The sequence below is a fragment of the Brachyhypopomus gauderio genome, unplaced genomic scaffold (assembly GCF_052324685.1).
Source record: "Brachyhypopomus gauderio isolate BG-103 unplaced genomic scaffold, BGAUD_0.2 sc86, whole genome shotgun sequence".
Lineage (NCBI taxonomy): Eukaryota > Metazoa > Chordata > Actinopteri > Gymnotiformes > Hypopomidae > Brachyhypopomus > Brachyhypopomus gauderio.
In genome coordinates this window covers 1,135,954-1,155,402 of record NW_027506907.1, presented here as the reverse complement: position 1 = coordinate 1,155,402, position 19,449 = coordinate 1,135,954, and the positions used below count along the sequence as shown (strand labels likewise).

The 19,449-nt window shown below is 48.8% G+C and overlaps 1 protein-coding gene across 1 annotated transcript in view; it reads right to left on the bottom strand.

The window, feature by feature from the left end:
- Window positions 1-19,449, bottom strand: part of usp34 (ubiquitin specific peptidase 34) — a 68,756-nt gene that overhangs the window by 33,946 nt on the left and 15,361 nt on the right. The window contains 26 exon segments of the mRNA XM_076991833.1: window positions 104-190; window positions 369-452; window positions 681-803; window positions 958-1,083; window positions 2,314-2,526; window positions 3,080-3,180; window positions 3,548-3,698; window positions 3,931-4,057; window positions 4,309-4,468; window positions 4,859-4,958; window positions 5,092-5,205; window positions 5,638-5,792; window positions 5,904-5,986; window positions 6,102-6,197; window positions 6,403-6,492; window positions 6,837-6,964; window positions 11,935-12,050; window positions 12,297-12,511; window positions 12,705-13,540; window positions 13,811-13,941; window positions 14,445-14,574; window positions 14,836-14,961; window positions 15,202-15,294; window positions 15,419-15,500; window positions 16,071-16,132; window positions 16,861-17,053. Of these exon segments, the coding sequence (XP_076847948.1) occupies window positions 104-190; window positions 369-452; window positions 681-803; window positions 958-1,083; window positions 2,314-2,526; window positions 3,080-3,180; window positions 3,548-3,698; window positions 3,931-4,057; window positions 4,309-4,468; window positions 4,859-4,958; window positions 5,092-5,205; window positions 5,638-5,792; window positions 5,904-5,986; window positions 6,102-6,197; window positions 6,403-6,492; window positions 6,837-6,964; window positions 11,935-12,050; window positions 12,297-12,511; window positions 12,705-13,540; window positions 13,811-13,941; window positions 14,445-14,574; window positions 14,836-14,961; window positions 15,202-15,294; window positions 15,419-15,500; window positions 16,071-16,132; window positions 16,861-17,053 (3,922 nt within the window).

The window sequence follows — 19,449 nt, the reverse complement described above, 5'->3', positions numbered from 1 at the left end:
GATGTGATGGAGGGACACGGGGGAGGGACACGGGGGAGGGACGTGATGGAGGGACACGGGGGAGGGACGTGATGGAGGGACACGGGGGAGGGACCACACTCACCACCGTCCAGGACTCCTGCTCCTTGGGCTCCAGAATGGCAGAATTAAAAATCTCCAGAAGGAGCTGAAGACCTCCGGACGCCACAAACTACAGAGACAGAGAAACACGTACAGAGACAGAGAGACATACAGACACAGATCACAACTAGAGTAACTCGGGCAAGATGAGAAAGTGCACGTGTATGTGAAGGAGTTTCGCATTTGTGAGACGCGTGTGTCTTGTTCTTAGTGTACATGTGAATAGTGAGTGTGTGTGAGAATCTTACCTTGCAGCTCCATGAGTTTTTGCTGTTCTCAATCTGATCCTCACTGGAGTCGTCAGAGTCTGGGTACAGGTCACTGTAACTCCCCTGAAACACACACACACACACACAATGACCCATATTCTGAATCTGTGTGTGTATACAATTAACTCTCCATGTATTTTGTAGTTTTTGGGTGTGTAAAATTGACTGTATTCTGCAGTGGTGAGTTTGTGTGTGAGTGACTATAACGTTGTCTGAATTCTGCAGTAGTGTGTGTGTGTGTGTGTGTGTGTGTGTGTGTGTGTGTGTGTGTGTGTGTGTGTGCGACTGTACCGTTGACTCTCTGTGTATTCGGCGGTTGGGTTTGCCTAGTGCTTCAATAATCTCTAGAGCATACAGCAGTTTATGAGGAGATTTGATCCTCAACAGATCCTTCCAGCCAAGGCCATCAGAGCCCTGAAACACACACACACACACACACCTTAAGCAATTACAGAAGACATATGAACATGAGATGTTGCTAACTGGGTCATTTCTGACAGATCTATGTATGATAAAATCATCTACACCAGTACAACTGAAGCAGTCTCTCCTGGGTCACATGACTGACCGTGTCATCAGAGATGTTCTGGAAGGCCTGGAGCATATTGGGACATGTAGGCAAAAGCATCAGAAGCTCCCACACGCGTCGAGAGAGGTTTTCTGCGTGCAGGTGTAGATCCTCACAGCGTGCGCTCTACATGTGCGCACGCACACACACACACACACACACACACACACACACACACACGTTAATTTTGACAGCAATTTTTTATTTAGTTTTAGTCTTAGTCGTTTGAAATGTCATTTAGTTTTAGTCATAATTTAGTCATTGGATTTGTTTTAAGTCTTAGTCTAGTTTTAGTCGACTAATTATTAGAATTTTGTCAACTAATTATCAAAAGAATTTAGTTGACTAAAATATAAATGGTGTAATAGTTATCATATACACTTGCACAAAATGGAACATTTATTAACCAGTTACAGAATATTATTGTTTGTATGTGCAATATATATAAAAACAAATTTCCAAACAACTTTATTGACCTGAACTTATAGTTATTGACAATAACAATAACAAAACATTGATGACCAGTAGGCCCGCTCTACCTGAAAACATATGGAGTTTGTTATGAACAATGCATATTACATTCTATATAAAACTGGGTGCCCTAAAAACAGCAATGCCATAGCCCGCAGATGTCGTTTCATTTGTCATATTTTTCCCGACATCATTGTCCCACATGGTTTACACAGTCTTCTTTTTCCTCAAAGTCAAAGGAGAAATGTGTCCATATATCGCCGCTCATCTTTCTCCCTGCTGACATTGTCGAGTTAACTTTGAGTTGAATTTCATGAGTGACCACAGTTCACAGGCTGGTATGGTCTTCCCGGGTTCTGAGTGATGTGAAGACGTTAGTACTGATTGGATGGTTACCCGGTTTGTCCCGCCTCTCCGTGTACGCTAAAGTAGTTACGGTTGGATCTATTCTTAACTTATCCCTACCTTTCTCAAAACTAAATCAGGTCTGATTGAATGTCGTCACTGGCCAATATTTGCGTCTTGTTTTTATTCGTTGACGAAAATGTCCATTAATTTCGTCATCTTTTTTATCCCTTCGTATAGTTTTTATTTAGTTATCGTCTCGTTTTCGTCATGAAAAGAAGGTGCGTTGACGAAAACTATGACGAAAATTAATCGTCAACGAAATTAACACCGACACACACACACACGGGCTTGAAGATACTAACATTTTGACCACATACAAAAAAACCAGGGGTGAGTTTCCCAAAACGTTCTTAGCGCCAAGTACTTCTTAACCTCATACGTTTCATACGAGGTTACGAAGTACTTAGCGCTACGAACGTTTCGGGAAACCAACCCCAGCACGGTTGCATTGGCGACGGCGTGTGGGCGGGGCTCTACCTGGGCGGCGTGCGACGTGCGTCCGTCGGCCGCCGGCGCCTTGAAGCAGGCGAGCATCTCCAGCAGGTCGAAGAGCGTGGTGAGGTGCGGCTCACGCAGCAGCAGCAGCATGGGGAGGTGCTCCTTCTGGGGCGGGGGCAGGCAGGAGGCCGGCAGCTGCACCCCCTCCGCCTTGCGCTCCCGCCGAGGAGCGCCCAGAGACACAAACACCATCTACAGAGGAGGAGGAATGCAGTCTGAGGAATGCACGGTCTGATCTTAGTGAAAACAACCCAGATGTAGTTTCCGCACAACCCTTGCAGCATGGGAATGCCATCTGATTTATTTGTTATATCACATCAGACATGACGGTTAAAATTAGCCACAAGACAGGCAGACGCGTTTCATTTGCTTTATTTTTTTACTGGAGACTTGGAGACACTTTTAACTTTAAGGTTTGATGAACAGAATTATGGGATTGCATTTTGTGAAAAGGAGATATGTGACACGGCCTTCAAATGTGGTTAAAGACCCCTTAAAAGGCGGTGGCTTTGTGCAGCCTTCACAACAAGACAGCAATCACGTCCAGAGCATTACTGCCTATAGATCACCTCAAAGTTCATTCTAACTGCACCTTAAAGGTTCATTCTAACTGCACCTTAAAGGTTCTTGCTACACCTCAAAGGTTCATTCTAACTGCACCTTAAAGGTTCTTGCTACACCTCAAAGGTTAATTCTAACTGCACCTTAAAGGTTCTTGCTACACCTCAAAGGTTCGAGCTTTTACCTGCATGTCTTTGAAGCCCAGCTCATGTAGAGTTTTCTCATCATAGTCAGTGGTCAGCTCATGGCCTGAAGAGATCATCCGTACTGGCCCCATCAGACCTCCTGCGCGCGCGCACACACACACACACACACACACACACACACACACACACACACACACCAACGTGAAGGAGTGACACTCCACAATGTTGTGTGTGCGCTCGCATGTCACACCTGGCACAACCGCTACCTTGCGTTCTGATGTACGTACCTGGGAACTCTGCTTGGCGTGCTGTGTGTGTGTGTGTGTACCTGGGAACTCTGCTTGGCGTGCTGTGTGTGTGTGTGTGTACCTGGGAACTCTGCTTGGCGTGCTGTGCGTGTGTGTGTGTGTGTGTACCTGGGAACTCTGTTTGGCGTGCTGTGTGTGTGTGTGTGTGTGTGTGTGTGTACCTGGGAACTCTGCTTGGCATGCTGTGTGTGTGTGTACCTGGGAACTCTGCTTGGCGTGCTGTGTTCTGGTTGAACTCTTGTAACTGGGCCTGTTGGTTGATCTGGTCCTTCTGCAGGTTCTCATACCAGTGTGTGACCTCTGCCCTGAGATCCGCCACCTGATCACTGGGATACATCTCTATAGTCATCTACACACACACACACACACACACACACACACACACACACACACCATATTAGCCATTACGGCATTTACAGTTCTAAATATAAAACTGAAACCCATTTGTCTTCTAATAATAGCCACAGCTCCAGTTGGAAGGTCCAGGTGGCAGGCATACAGGTGTGTGTGTGTGTGTGTCCCTGTTGGGCAGGCCGGTGTGTGTGTGTGTGTGTGTGCGGGCGCGACAGGCTGGTGTGTACCTTGTCAGGCAGGCCGGCGGGCTGGCACACAATACGGAGTGGCAGAGACTGTTTATCACTGAGAGCTTTAAGGTGACTGCTGATTCCTGCCCCCTCGATCTGCCACTGACGCAGGTGATACGCAAACCTGCACTCAGAGAGAGAGAGAGAGAGAGAGAGAGAGAGAGAGAGAGAGAGAGAGAGAGTCAGACCACATTAGGACATTAGACTAGAGAGACAGAAGAAGAATGCAGCATCAGTGAAGAGAGACACGTTCTCCCTCTCTGGGTGAACAGGGATGTTGCTGCTTCATCCATGTGCTTATTTAGACCAGTCCCTCTAAATGAGAAGCTTTTCAGACGTGTGTGTGTGTGTGTGTGTGTGTGTGTGTGTGTGTACCTGCGCCTGAAGGCCTCCAGGTGTGTTTTGAGCATGAGCAGCCCCCTCTCAATGATGGTGAGGCTAGAATGAGGTTCCTTCTCCAGGTTGGCCGACGCCATCATCAGACTCTCCATGCACTTACTGATGAACTCCTGCTCCTTCTCCAGACCCGTCTTACCTGAAACACACGCCCCGTTCACCTGTCAACACACTGCACACACTTCCCATATAGTCACACAGTATTTCCAGAATAAAGCACAAGACTCAGTCATCTAAGTATTGATATAATTCAATAATGCTAAAAGATTTATGACATTTCTATAAATAAATGCATTGAAATAAACATAAACATGCATATAAATGCAAGTTTGTAGCGAAAAACACACTGAATGTGTGTGTGCGTGTGTGTTCATTCTGATACCACTGACCGTTGACGTAGGAGTTGTGTGTGTGTGTGTATTCACTCTGACCACTGATGTAGTAGGTGATGTGTGTGTGTGTTCATTCTGACCGTTGATGTAGTAGTTGGTGTGTGTGTGTGTGTGTGTGTGTGTGTGTTAGTTCTGACCGTTGATGTAGTAGGAGTTGATGTACTGGATGGCAGCACGGCTGATGTCTGCAGACTGGGCTCTCAGCGCAATCCCCCACAGCTGATCCATACCACACAACTACAGACAGACAGACAGAGACATGGTCCATGATGCACCTCAGTACATGCCCGCCTGTCCCATCATGCAGGTCCCCAGTGCGCAGGTCTCCGTCGTGTGGAGTGAGGTCAGGGGAGAGCGAGGCGATCAGTACCTCACAGTTGGAGTTGCTGTCGTAGGCGCTGGTGGCCAGACGGGCCAGGTTACACAGGTGCTGGAAGAGGTTGAGCCCAGTCATACTAATGGTCTCCGGCTTTAGCTGAGGCATCTGATAGACACAGGGAGGGTGCGGGGAGAGAGAGAGAGAGAGAGAGGAGGGCGAAGAGAGATAGAAGCAAAAATGAAAAAGATCAAAAGACAAGGCCAGACAGAACTGGGACGGAGGGATGGAATGAAAGATGCATTAGGTGTGCGAGAAATAACAAAACGCACTCGATAACATGACAAATCACAAGGTGTTCTGCTGATCTAGTGGAGAGCAGACGTGTTTGTGTGTGTTTCTCCATGATGGTTGTGTACAGTGTCAAACGTGTTCAGGCCATCCGCCTCAGAAAAGCAACATACTATGAAATACTTCATGCTTCAAAATAACACCTTGAAGTATCATATTAACTTGAGCCATAGTGTCTACCAATACAGGACTTGATTAAAGTAAATTCTTTTGGAGTATTAGTGGAGTATTAGACTGCTGGGCTCTGACCTTCTCCAGGAACAGGTGTTTGTAGGTCTCCATGCCCATGGCGTGCTGGTCTTTACTGCGCACCTGGTTCAGGAACCAGTGTAGTGCATCGTCATAACACTCCGAGTCCTCCACCAGACAGTGCCACAAGATGTCCACCTGCTCCAGACTGAGCCCTGACACACACACACACACACACACACACACACACACACACACACACTCTCTCTCAGTGCACGAGTAGGGAGTGGCCCCACCAGCTAGAAGGGACAGGTAGAGACACTCACTGAAGTGATCCGGTGAGCCCAGTGTGGAGAACACACAGGTGAGGAACTGCAATCGAACCTGGACCTCCGCGCTGTGGCTGTACCTGCCACAAACAACACACACACACACACACACACATGAGCCACGCCCCGGGTGTCAGGGCCCGCGCGGTGTGTGAGTGGGGAGGCCTGCAGGGGGCGCTGTGGTGCTGCACTCACAGGGAGAACTTGTGACGCTGCTCCCGCACTTCCTGGATGTAGTGCAGGAGGTCTTCAAAGAAGAGCTTCATCATATGCAGCTCTTTCTCCGCCCACCTGCAGCACCAACAACCAAAAAACCATCACAGCAAATACCATCATCTTCCTCATCAGCCTACACACCGTAGAGGCCACCAACCAAACACACCCATCCTTTTTGTCAGTACATGCAGTTAAACGTCATTCTCGACAAAACCACGGACCACCATCATCATCCTCCTCCTCACTACTCTGCACCGGCAGTTAGAAGACTGTGTCTTACATGGTAATCCAGTGGGTGTCGTAGCTCGATCCGAACTGCTGGAAGGTTCCAAAGAGCTTCGGTAGCAGTCGCAGAGACACCACCACGGACCTGAGAAACAGAATCGATTCATCATGTCTGAGGCCACAATAAACCTCACGTAAAGTCTTAACCCAATCTGTCTCTGAGTAAACGATCAAGCCTTAACCCAGTCATTTTACAACGCAAATAATAATCCAGAACAATTAACTGGATTAATGAAATGAACCAGTCAAAACAACTCAGAAAAGACCAACTTCTGAAATCACGTCCAACTCAAACCCTCCCCGTAAGGGCCCCAAAAACCATGAAACCCCAGCGAGCTGTGAGTGGGAGGAGGCGGAGCACAGGCACACATAAGGGTGTAGGCGGGATGTGGGCGGAGCGAGGACGGAATGCGGGCGTGGCAGACGGACCTGTGGTGGGCCAGGTTGTCCAGGCAACCCTCGATGAAGCGCATGCGGATCTGACGATCGGTGAACCAGCACACGAGCGAGCACAGCAGCTTCTCCGCCTCGCCGATCAGCCCCTCCGACAGGTGGACCTGCGGGACACGCGCGGGGTTAACACAGTCCTGAACAACAGCACAACTGTAAGCAACTCGTAACAGCCCCGCGATGGATTACCAGCAAAAACCAGTCGCTCAAACTGCTTTGTTAAAAAGTGTTAATGTGAATGAACATGTCAGTGTCATCAGAATGACCTTCTGTTATTGATTACGAACATGACAGTCAGAATTCTTAGCCATGTTGTCATGTCGTCATATGTCATGTTGTCTGTAAATATTTTCTGATGACCAAGGTTTTGAGGACAATTCTGTTGCACAAAGTTATACATTATTGTATGTGGGAGAGTGATTGAAAGAGACTAGACTGGATTCACATTCATGCTTTACTGCACTGATAGAAAATTCCGGACTGTGATAACACCTAATGACATATATCACGACATATACCCCGGGGCAGATAGAAATACCGGACTGTGATAACACAAGTGTTGGGAATGTTACTTTAAAAAAGTAATTATAGTTACTCACTACTTCAAAAAAGTAACTGAGTTAGTAACTGAATTACTCTATAATAAAAGTAACTCGTTACCAGGGAAAGTAACTACTTGCATTACAGTAAAAAAAAAAAAGTTATATGCCAATAAATAAGGATTTTTTGAAAAAGCAGTTTGCAGAGTCAGTTGAAATGAGGAGATCAGAAAGGTGTTTAACTTTTGATATTTATTGCACATCAACAGACCAGTGCAGGATAAAATCCAAATCTTTGCAAAAGTAAACAGTTGCATTTACATCTATCAAATTAAATTCTCTCAACCAGAGACAAGTGGTTTGTTCACAACCAGTAAACTTAACAATAAAACCTCTATTCTTAATTAAATAAATCAAATACCCAGTCTGGTAGACATCAACTTCAAGTATTTCCTTAAATAATGTTTATATCGCCACCTTGAAAGTGCTAATTTTTCTTCGGCTTGTTCCTGACTCGCCATTTCTGCCTCTTCTCCGTTTGTGTCGTGTGCTTTGGCGCACGTGTAAAAACACTGGCTCTGATTTAGGGCTGCCACAAACGATTATTTTTATAGTCGACTAATCGCCGATTAATTTTTATGATTAGTCAACTAATCAGATTGTACGTTAATTTAATATAAAACATACAGCTTATCGCACTATGCAACTGCTATTATATAACCATCATTAGATTTCAGCTATATGCTAACTAAAAATAAAAACAATTAAGATCATAGTTCATTAAACCTTTAATGAAATATGCAGCTTGTTTCAACAATTATTAAAATAAGGATAAGGCACTGGCTTAAACAACACAATAATAATACATTAATCTTTTTTTTTGGTTTTTCTTTCTTTCATTTGTCTCTGGCATTTTCTTTCATTTGTCTACCACAATAAGCAGGGGTGGAAAGTAACTAATTACATTTACTCACATTACTGTAATTGAGTACTTTTTATGAGTAATTTGTAATTTTCTGAGTAGTTTTTGAAATATGTAATTTTTACTTTTACTTGAGTACATTTTGACCCAAGTAGTCTTACTTCACTACATTTGAACGGCCTCAAATTACTGAGTAAAAAATATTGATGGTGAAAAATTTAATGCGGGCAGAAATTTAAACTTCGAGTGCCAGAACTGAAGGCAAATTGCATGGCCTTGCCTTGCGCACGCCCTTTCCATTGTCTCATAATCAGGTCGTAATCTGGTGCACTTTTTTTCCAAAAGGATGAGATTGTTCTATCTTTAAATCTTCTATCTATCAGGATCCTGTGGACCTTTTATTATGAAAAATGGAATCCTGTGGGCACTGTATTTTGAATAGTTGGTTCCTGTGAGCGTTTTAAATAGTGGAATCCTGTGCGCATTTTGTTTTATTTTGAGATGTGGGATCCTGTGGTCATTTTATATTTTATTTTGAGTTGTGGCAACCTGTGGGCATTTTATTGTGAATAGTGGGATCCGGTGGGCACTGTATTTTGAATAGTTGGTTCCTGTGAGCACTTACTTTTAAATTGTGGGATCGTATGAGTATTTTTTAATTTTTTATGTGGGATCCTGTGGGCATTTTATTGTGAGTAGGGGAATCCTGTTGCATTTTAGTTTGATTTGTGACATCTTGTGGGCACTTTATTTTGTGTGCATTTTGTTTTTTGAATAATTTGTAATTTAAATTTCTTTATTCTTATCATAGTGTCAGGCATCCCAAGTTGCAAAAGTAGATTTCAGGGAGGGAACCCCCCCCCTTACCGGTTAAGTTGTTGACCGGGGGGGGGGGGGGGTTATAAGAATATAAGTAAGTTGTTGAGCTGAGAACAGGCCAATCAGAACCCCCTCTCTCTCCTTCCCACTCGCGATTAGAGAAAAAAAAGTCTGTCGCCTGTGTGCGCGTTTGTGTGGGTCACTCGTTCTGAATTCCGGGAGATTATGTGACTCGCGGGTATCAGGGAGACACTACCGAAATGCGGGAGACTCCCGCAGCTTCCGGGAGACTTGGGATGTCTGTAGTGTTGTCCATTGGACAATAGGACTGAAAATTGTTTGCACTTTATGGTACAGGTTGTGACTGTCCTTATGCTGTGAGGAAGTATGTTCCTGAGCCCAGCTGATCTTTTTGCAAGTGTGGATGTGCACTTAAATAAACTTTGAAATCGATTAAAACAACTTGTGCTGAATTTGGTTCATGATTCATCCATGCATTAAATAACTGAAAGTAATTAAGTAACTTTTACTCAAGTAAATTTTGAGATGGGTCATTTTACTTTTACTCAGTAGATTTTAGGCAAAGTAATGATACTTTTACTCTGACGATAAGTAAGTACTAAGTTAACGCTCTGTTTACGCTAACTTTAGCAGCTAACTAGCGATTTAGATGACAGAGATGACGGTCCCTCTTCATCATTGTCACAATCAGCCACAATATGTTTCAGGTGCTCGTACATCGCGGTTGTGCTGCCGTGGAAGGAAAGTTCTGCCTTGCAGATATTGCACGCGTTTCGGGAACCCGGCTATGGAACTCAAAAGTGTGGGATCACTTTAAGAAAATGATCCCACACTTTTGAGTAGCCATTATACCAGTCTGTATAACATCCTGGGATGTCGTCCACTATCTACCCCGGTTTCCACTACTGCGCATGTGCGTCAAGGACAGAAAGGCAGACGCAGCAGTGGAAACTGCCACAGCAGTTTGGAGAGAAAAAAAAAACCGACGCATCGACTATTAAATTAGTCGTTGACTATTTTAATAGTCGACATAATCGTGACTAGTCGACTAATCATGGCAGCCCTACTCTGATTGGCTACCATAACGCTGCCTTAGCCAATCGCTTACTGACTTGTTAAGTTAAACAGGTGTTACACCGAGAGCTGTGACATATCGAGATCTGTTACTCCTCACTAGCCTGGGCAGCGGTCCGTTCGGATTACTGTTAGTATATCAATACAGTGGGGAAAATAAGTATTTAGTCAGTCACCAATTGTGCAAGTTCTCCCACTTAAAAAGATGAGGCCGGTAATTGACATCATAGGTAGACTTCAACTATGAGAGACAAAATGTGAAAAAAATTTTTAGAAAATCATTTTGTCTGACTTTTAAAGAATTTATTTGCAAATAATGGTGGAAAATAAGTATTTGGTCAATAACAAAAGTTCATCTCAATACTTTGTTGTATATCCTCTGTTGACAATGACAAAGGTCAAACGTTTTCTGTAAGTCTTCACAAGGTTGGCACACACTGTTGCTGGTATGTTGGCCCATTCCTCCATGCAGATCTCCTCACGTTTCATCTTCATTGCCCTTGCTGATGGAAGGAGGTTTGCACCCAAAATCTCACAATACATGGCCCCATTCATTCATTCTTTTCATGTCGTCCTGGTCCCTTTGCAGAGAAACGGCCCCAAAGCATGATGTTGCCACCCCCATGCTTGACAGTTGGTATGGTGTTCTTTGGATGCAACTCAGCATTCACTGTCCTCCAAACACGACGAGTTGTGTTTTTACCAAATAGTTCTACTTTGGTTTCATCTGACCATATGACATTCTCCCAATACTCTTCTGGAACATCCAAATGCTCTCTAGCAAACTTCAGACGTGCCTGGCTTAAGCAGGGGGACACGTCTGGCACTGCAAGATCCGAGTCCCTGGCGTCGTAGTGTGTTGCTGATGGTAGCCTTTGTAACGTTGGTCCCAGCTTTCTGCAGGTCATTCACTAGATCCCCCCTTGTGGTTCTGGGATTTTTCCTCACCGTTCTTGTGATCATTTTGACCCCACGGGCTGAGATCTTGCGTGGAGCCCCAGATCGAGGGAGATTAGTAGTGGTCTTGTAGGTCTTCCATTTTCTGATTATTGCTCCCACAGTAGATTTCTTCACACCGAGCTGCTTGCCTATTGCAGATTCAGTCTTCCCAGCCTACAATTCGGTTTCTGGTGTCCTCCGACAGCTCTTTCGTCTTCACCATAGTGGAGTTTGGAGTGTGACTGTTTGAGGTTGTGGACAGGTGTCTTTTATACTGTTAACAACTTCAAACAGGTGCCATTAATACAGGCAATGAGTGGGGGAAAGAGGAGCCTCTTAAAAAAGAAGTTACAGGTCTGTGACAGCCAGAAATCTTGCTTGTTTGTAGGTGACCAAATACTTATTTTCCACCATTATTTGCAAATAAATTCTTTAAAAGTCAGACAAAATGATTTTCTCAATTTTTTTCACATTTTGTCTCTCATAGTTGAGGTCTACCTATGATGTCAATTACAGGCCTCTCTCATCTTTTTAAGTGGGAGAACTTGCACAATTGGTGACTGACTAAATGCTTATTTTCCCCACTGTATATAGTAACGCACCGCTTTTAATGACCAGTAACGTCAAAGGTGTTGTAACGACAGGAAAAGTAATTAATTATATTATCCCGTTACTGACAAAATGACGCCGTTAGGTAACACTAGATAACACCTAATGACATATATCACAACATATACCCCGGGGCAGATAGCGGGTGTCTTACCGCGTCCTCGTCCTGCACCAGGTCCCACAGGAGGGTGTTGCCCTTCTTACACACGTTGTCCAGGTTGATGTCGGTCACAGCGTGGCCCGAGTACTGGTGCTTATGGACCGCAGGCCCTGGAGATCACAATGACTTTACTTCACTGGAGTGTGTGCGCATGTGAGAAAGAGTGAGCCAGACCGACTGTGAGCGAGAGACAGGCACACACAGATACTGTGAACCAACGAGAGGTAGAGAGACAGACAGGGAAAGACAGACAGGGATGGGGAGGGGGGTGGGATTGGGCTACAAGGATCTCAACATACAGACAGTTGTGTTCAGTTGTGTTCAGTTGTGTCCTGTTGTGTCCAAGACTGTGTTACCTTGCACCAGGTGTTCGTGGTAGATGGAGGCCAGGTTGGGAAGGTGCTGCTGGAGGTGGGAGCTCAGCTCGGCGTGAGAGTTGATCTGCACCAGCTCCTCTTCACAGCCAGACTCCTCACCGTCAAAGTCCGCCATGTTCTTCTCCGACTTGGCACTGACCTGGGAACTGCTGCAGCTCACGTCGTCCGCACTCAGCATGTCATCAACCATGTGACTGGAGACAGAGGGACAGAACTTGGAGTCTAGCGCTCCATGACTAAATTATATTCAATTACCAGTACGCCAACATCTAGATACAATTAAGGTAGTACGGAGCGTGGCATAATGTTACATTCTGAGTTCAAGTCCACCTTAAATCAGTGAATCCATTTATACGACGGTCAAACAGGAGTGAGCGCTGGTCTTACCCTTCATGGTGATGGTGGTGGTGGTGGTGGTGATGATGGTGGTGGTGATGGTGGTGGTGCTGTGGGTTGAGAAAGCGTCTACAGTTGAACAGCTCGTTGCTCATGGCTTCGGACAGGAAGTCGGCGGTACGGGGCAGGCAAGGCGGGTCCTGGGAGGGGGGCGGAGCATGTGAGGGACCCAGCTCCGCCCCCAGCACCTTCTGAGGCTGAGGAGGATTGTGAGACTGAGGGAGGGCGGAGCCGTCGAGCCGCTCCCCGGACGACCCTTCGAAACAGGCCGAGGAAGACGAGCAGCCGTCGGAGATCCTCAGGGAGGAAGAGGAGGTGGGGGTGACCGTGGCAGCAGTCACGTCTGGGGTGAAGGGCAGGGTTTTGGCTTTGGGGAGGCTCGGACCGGGACCGGCACCGATGGATCCGGACACGGACGTCCCGGGCCTTTCTGGAGGGCCCTGGACCTCCCCGAGCGCCTCCCCGGCCTTGCGCTTGCGAAGCTCAGAGACCGGTGGCTCGCGAGGGTCTCGTTCATCTTTCTGCGGGCTGCCCTCGGCCGCGGTGGCCGGCCGCTCTTCCTCTTCCTCATCTTCATCGTCATCCTCCTCCTCGTCTTCATCGTCCTCGTCTTCCTCCTCCTCCTCTTCCTCCTCCTTTAAGGCCTCGCTGTCGGCCATGTCGTCGGAGTGGAGCTCGCTCCCGGGGCTGCCGGCGGATTGGCTGGCTCGGCTGGACTCCGCCCCGTTGCTGGAGGCCTCGCTCCGCCCACTGCTGCTGCCGGGCCGGCTGCTCCCCTCCTCCTCACCGCTATTGGCCGTCTCGTCAGAGCTGCCCTGCATGGACTCCTACACACACACACACACACACACACACACACACACACACACACACACACACACACACACACGTCAAGCAATTATATCACTCCCACCACATTACACCTCCCTCACAGAGGTCAAGTGCTTCAAAACTCCAGGCGAGTTCATGACAGGTACAAACTTCACAGGCATCAACATTTTACACACACTTAACGTGATAACATTATATCATAATATACCCTGACTATTAGGGTTTGTGTGTGTGTGTGTGTGTGAGAGTGTGTGTGATCGGGTTACCTCTGTGTCAGACAGCCTCTGCTGGCCTCGTTTTCCGCTGCTCATGATTGGCTCGTCCATCTCCACATCACTTCCTCCACTGTGATGCGTGTCACTGTTGTCACTGCTCTCTGGGCTCGCCGCTGGGGAACCTGGGAAACAAACAGAACACAAACAGAAAAGAAGTCACAACACTCAAACAAACAGTGTCAGCACCCACACAGTCACAGCCCTCATACAAACACAGTCACAGCACCCACACAGTCACAGCCCTCATACAAACACAGTCACAGCACCCACACAGTCACAGCCCTCATACAAACACAGTCACAGCACCCACACAGTCACAGCCCTCATACAAACACAGTCACAGCACCCACAGTTACAGTCACAACACTCAAACAATACAATCAAAACAAAGTCAACATTCATAACACTTGCAATTATGGCAACAACACTAAATACTAACAGAAAAAAAATGAAATCTTTGTATTTAGGAAAATTATATGAACACATTTGTATACTTGCTTGGTTAACAACAAATAATCTTAATGTGTGTGTGTGCTCCATGGAGTCACCAGAACACATTGATACTGTAGTCAACACACACACACACACACACACACACACACACACACACACACACACACCCTACCTTTCTTGTTGCCCATGGGCAGGTTGGTGTTGAGCAGAGATGTGAAGGAGCTCTGTTTGGAGAGCTGGGCCTTGGCTGCTAGTGCATTGTTCCATAACGCCTTTATCAACATGGAGGCCAAGTACAGCGTCTAGAGCATACACACACGCACACACACACAGAGACACACACACACACACACACACACACACACATACGCGCGCATGCACACACACACACAGGAACAATTTAGTTGGACTGCTGTCTTCCTGTTCCAGTCCTATAGTGACGATCCACGCAATGAAAGGAAGAAAATACGCTTGTGTTTGGTGTGCTGCTATTTACTGGGCTCAGAATGTGGCTTATGGCTGAGGGTGTAGCAAACAGTGTGTGTGTATGTATGTGAGCACACCTGCTCAGTGTGTGCACTGGGGTGGAGTCCAGACACCAGGTTGAGAACGTGTCTGAGAGGCACTGGGTCCAGGTTCTTGATGAGGGAGGGGAAGAGGTCGTGGATGTACCGGCTACAGTGCTTCAGCTGAGGACGAGAGCGCGACACACACACACACACACACACACACACACACACACACACACACACACACACACACACACACACACACACACACACTAAATTATGAGGTGCTCTGCAGGGCTAAGTCACAACCTCCAGGGACTCCTAGCAGGCCTGAGTCAGGTAAGCAGCATCCCACATATGAGAGAGAGAGAGAGAGAGAGAGAGAGAGAGAGAGAGAGAGAGAGAGACAGAGAGACTCACCTGAGCAGCGGCCCATATACAGTCCACATGCTGTGTGCTGAGTCTGCCTTCAGCAGCCAGAAAGTTCAGGATTACCTGACACTGCTTAATGATCTACAACACAGAAGATAGTTACACACACACACACACACACCTGCTTCTCCTCACACACACACACACTGCACTATTCTGCGTGATCCGCATGTCCAGCAGGTTCCAGTGGGAGCAGCGTTCTGACCTCTATGTGCAAATTTGGTCCGAAAATGTGCTCCACCACATTGTTCCTGATGATCCAGTCAGCAAGCTCCTTCGCGATGGACCTGAAAGTTCATACACACACACACACACAGCGCGGTCACAGCCACGTTTCACAATCACACACAGCCACGTTTCACAATCACACACCGCGCACAGCCACGTTTCACAATCACACACAGTCACGTTTCACAATCACACACCGCGCACAGCCACGTTTCACAATCACACACCGCACACAGTCACGTTTCACAATCACACACCGCACACAGTCACGTTTCACAATCACACACCGCACACAGTCACGTTTCACAATCACACACCGCACACAGTCACGTTTCACCCCTCCACCCGGTCACGTTTTCCACCACCCCTGATCACAGCTCCTCTGCGTGCCCGTGTGCTGTGTCTGAGGGGGGGGGGGGGGGGGGGGGGGAGTCTGAGCGGGCCGACCACAGGTGCACGTGCGCCGCTAACAGCGCCCCACGTGCTGAACGTGCCAGGCAGCATTAGGCAAACAACTTTATGCTACATGCTAACAGCTAGCTTTCACAGAGGGTCACGTGAGCTCTTCCGCCAAGGCTGTGGCTCTGTGTGCGAGAGCAGGACGGAGAGACGAGGGACGGCACACTCACGTCTCCGTGTCGGACACCAGAGACTCGTTATTGCAGACGTCGTTAAAGGTGTGCAGCTGATTCTGCAAAGACAAACAGAAATAAAAGAGAAGCAGTGAGTTTGAGGTGTTGGGAGACGGTGGGGTTACTGGAGCCTTTACTTCACATGCTGAGAGGAATGAACAGTGACGAAGTGATGATGTGATGTCTGACTGTCATGGACACTATGTGGTGTGATCGTATCTGTGTTTTACTGCTATGAGTCACAGGCAGTGTAACTCTGTGTGTGTGTGTGTGTGTGTGTGTGTGTGTGTGTGTGTGTGTGCGCATGTGCACATCCTTCCCTCTGTGGTCTAGCTAAGTGATGGTAGCCTCACTATAATTGAGTGTGTGTATGTGAGTGTGTGTGTATGTGAATGTCTGTCTGTATGTGTGTGTATGTGAGTGTGTGTGTGTGTGTGTTAGTGTGTGTTAGTGCACGTGCATGTGTGTGCTAGTGCACGTGTGTGCGTGCGCGCGCGTGTGTGCGTGTGTTAATGCACATGCGTGCGCGCGTGTGTGTTAGTGCACGTGTGTGTGTGTTAGTGCACGTGCGTGTGTGAGTGTGTGTATGTGTGTGTGAGTGTATGTCTATATGTGTGTGTGTATGTCTGTCTGTATGTGTGTGTATGTGAGTGTGTGTGTGTGTGTGTGTGTGTGTGTTAATGCACATGCGTGCGCGAGTGTGTGTTAGTGCACGTGTGTGTGTGTTAGTGCACGTGCGTGTGTGAGTGTGTATGTGTGTGAGTGTATGAATGAGTGTGTCTCTCACCGTGATCTGGCTGAGTCCTGCCAGTCTCATGGTGAGTGTGGGGGACATGAAGTATTTGAAGGCCAGGTCCAGACTCTCCTTATCGAAGCCCAGCGCGCTGTCCAGCGGCTCCTTCACCGTGCTCCACATCAGGTCCGCCATGTTGCGCGCCGCACTCTGACGCAGCTCCTGGTCCGACAGCTTACACAGATACCTACCCACCGCCCCGGAGGAGAGGGAGGGAGGGAGAGAGAGAGAGAGAGAGAGAGAGGGGGAGGATGAGAGACCGATGGAGACAGCTTCTCAACACCCAGACACTGAGCAATACCGCATCTCTGATGGGCTCTGATAATACAGCTGGACTCCTTCTCATAATCCGGTGCGGGTGTTGGGAGGTGCGGGTGTGCAGGTATGTGTGCGGGTGTGGGGAGGTGCTGGTATGTGTGTGGGTGTGGGGAGGTGCTGGTATGTGTGTGGGTGTGGGGAGGTGCTGGTGTGTGTGGGTGTGGGGAGGTGTGGGTGTGGGGAGGTGCGGGTGTGGGGAGGTGTGGGTGTGGGGAGGTGCTGGTATGTGTGCGGGTGTGGGGAGGTGCTGGTATGTGTGCGGGTGTGGGGAGGTGCTGGTATGTGTGTGGGTGTGGGGAGGTGTGGGTGTGTGTGGGTGTGGGGAGGTGCTGGTATGTGTGTGGGTGTGGGGAGGTGTGGGTGTGGGGAGGTGTGGGTGTGGGGAGGTGCTGGTATGTGTGCGGGTGTGGGGAGGTGCTGGTATGTGTGTGGGTGTGGGGAGGTGCTGGTGTGTGGGTGTGGGGAGGTGCTGGTATGTGTGTGGGTGTGGGGAGGTGTGGGTTTGGGGAGGTGTGGGTGTGGGGAGGTGCTGGTATGTGTGCGGGTGTGGGGAGGTGCGGGTGTGCAGGTATGTGTGTGGGTGTAGGGAGGTGCAGGTATGTGTGCGGGTGTGGGGAGGTGCGGGTGTGGGGAGGTGCTGGTATGTGTGCGGGTGTGGGGAGGTGCGGGTGTGGGGAGGTGCTGGTATGTGTGCGGGTGTGGGGAGGTGCTGGTATGTGTGCGGGTGTGGGGAGGTGCTGGTATGTGTGCGGGTGTGGGGAGGTGCGGGTGTGCAGGTATGTGTGCGGGTGTGGGGAGGTGCTGGTATGTGTGCGGGTGTGGGGAGGTGCTGGTATGTGTGCGGGTGTGGGGAGGTGCGGGTATGTGTGCGGGTGTGGGGAGGTGCGGGTATGTGTGCGGGTGTGGGGAGGTGCGGGTATGTGTGCGGGTGTGGGGAGGTGCGGGTATGTGTGCGGGTGTGGGGAGGTGCGGGTGTGCAGGTATGTGTGTGGGTGTGGGGAGGTGCGGGTATGTGTGCGGGTGTGGGGAGGTGCTGGTATGTGTGCGGGTGTGGGGAGGTGCGGGTGTGCAGGTATGTGTGCGGGTGTGGGGAGGTGCTGGTATGTGTGCGGGTGTGGGGAGGTGCGGGTGTGCAGGTATGTGTGTGGGTGTGGGGAGGTGCTGGTATGTGTGCGGGTGTGGGGAGGTGCGGGTGTGCAGGTATGTGTGCGGGTGTGGGGAGGTGCAGGTATGTGTGCGGGTGTGGGGAGGTGCAGGTGTGGGGAGGTGCGGGTGCGGGTGTGGGGAGGTGCTGGTATGTGTGCGGGTGTGGGGAGGTGCTGGTATGTGTGCGGGTGTGGGGAGGTGCTGGTATGTGTGCGGGTGTGGGGAGGTGCTGGTATGTGTGCGGGTGTGGGGAGGTGCTGGTATGTGTGCGGGTGTGGGGAGGTGCGGGTGTAGGGAGGTGCGGGTGTAGGGAGGTGCGGGTGTAGGGAGGTGCGGGTGTGGGGAGGTGCGGGTGTAGGGAGGTGCGGGTATGTGTGCGGGTGTGGGGAGGTGCTGGTATGTGTGCGGGTGTGGGGAGGTGCTGGTATGTGTGCGGGTGTGGGGAGGTGCGGGTGTGGGGAGGTGCAGGTGTGGGGAGGTGCAGGTGTGGGGAGGTGCAGGTATGTGTGCGGGTGTGGGGAGGTGCGGGTGTGGAAACGCGGCCCAGATCCAGGTACCCAGGTTTGTTGTAAATGTACAACATTGCACAACAGATCCGAGAGGCCCTTCAAAGGCACTGGGACTGAATACATATGAAATGATCCAAAAATATATTCTCAATAATTTTATGAGCACAACATGCTGGCACAAACATGATGAAAAAGACCGAGAAAGCAGAGGGAACCTCTCTCCAACACACACACACACACACACACACACACACACACACACACACACTGCAGAGCTACTCTAATCTTGCTCTTTGGATCACGTGACCAGTGTCTCTCTGGTTCCCGCCAGCCGTCTGGCTCCCTTAGGGTCATGTGAGGAAAACCACGGTGACTGTTGCCATGGTGAGGGATGCTCTTCCTAGCAACCAGCAGAGAGGCACAATCTTGGCAGTGGCACCAGCAAACAGTAAAAAGGCTTTCCTTACCAGAGCCAGCTAACACACACACACACGAAACATGCAGACACCTGACCCAGCAAACACACTTCCTGACCAAACAGTTGAAACATTGCATAAAAAGGCACCCTCAGCAGACCCAATTAACTAAACACTCCCACCCTAACACACCC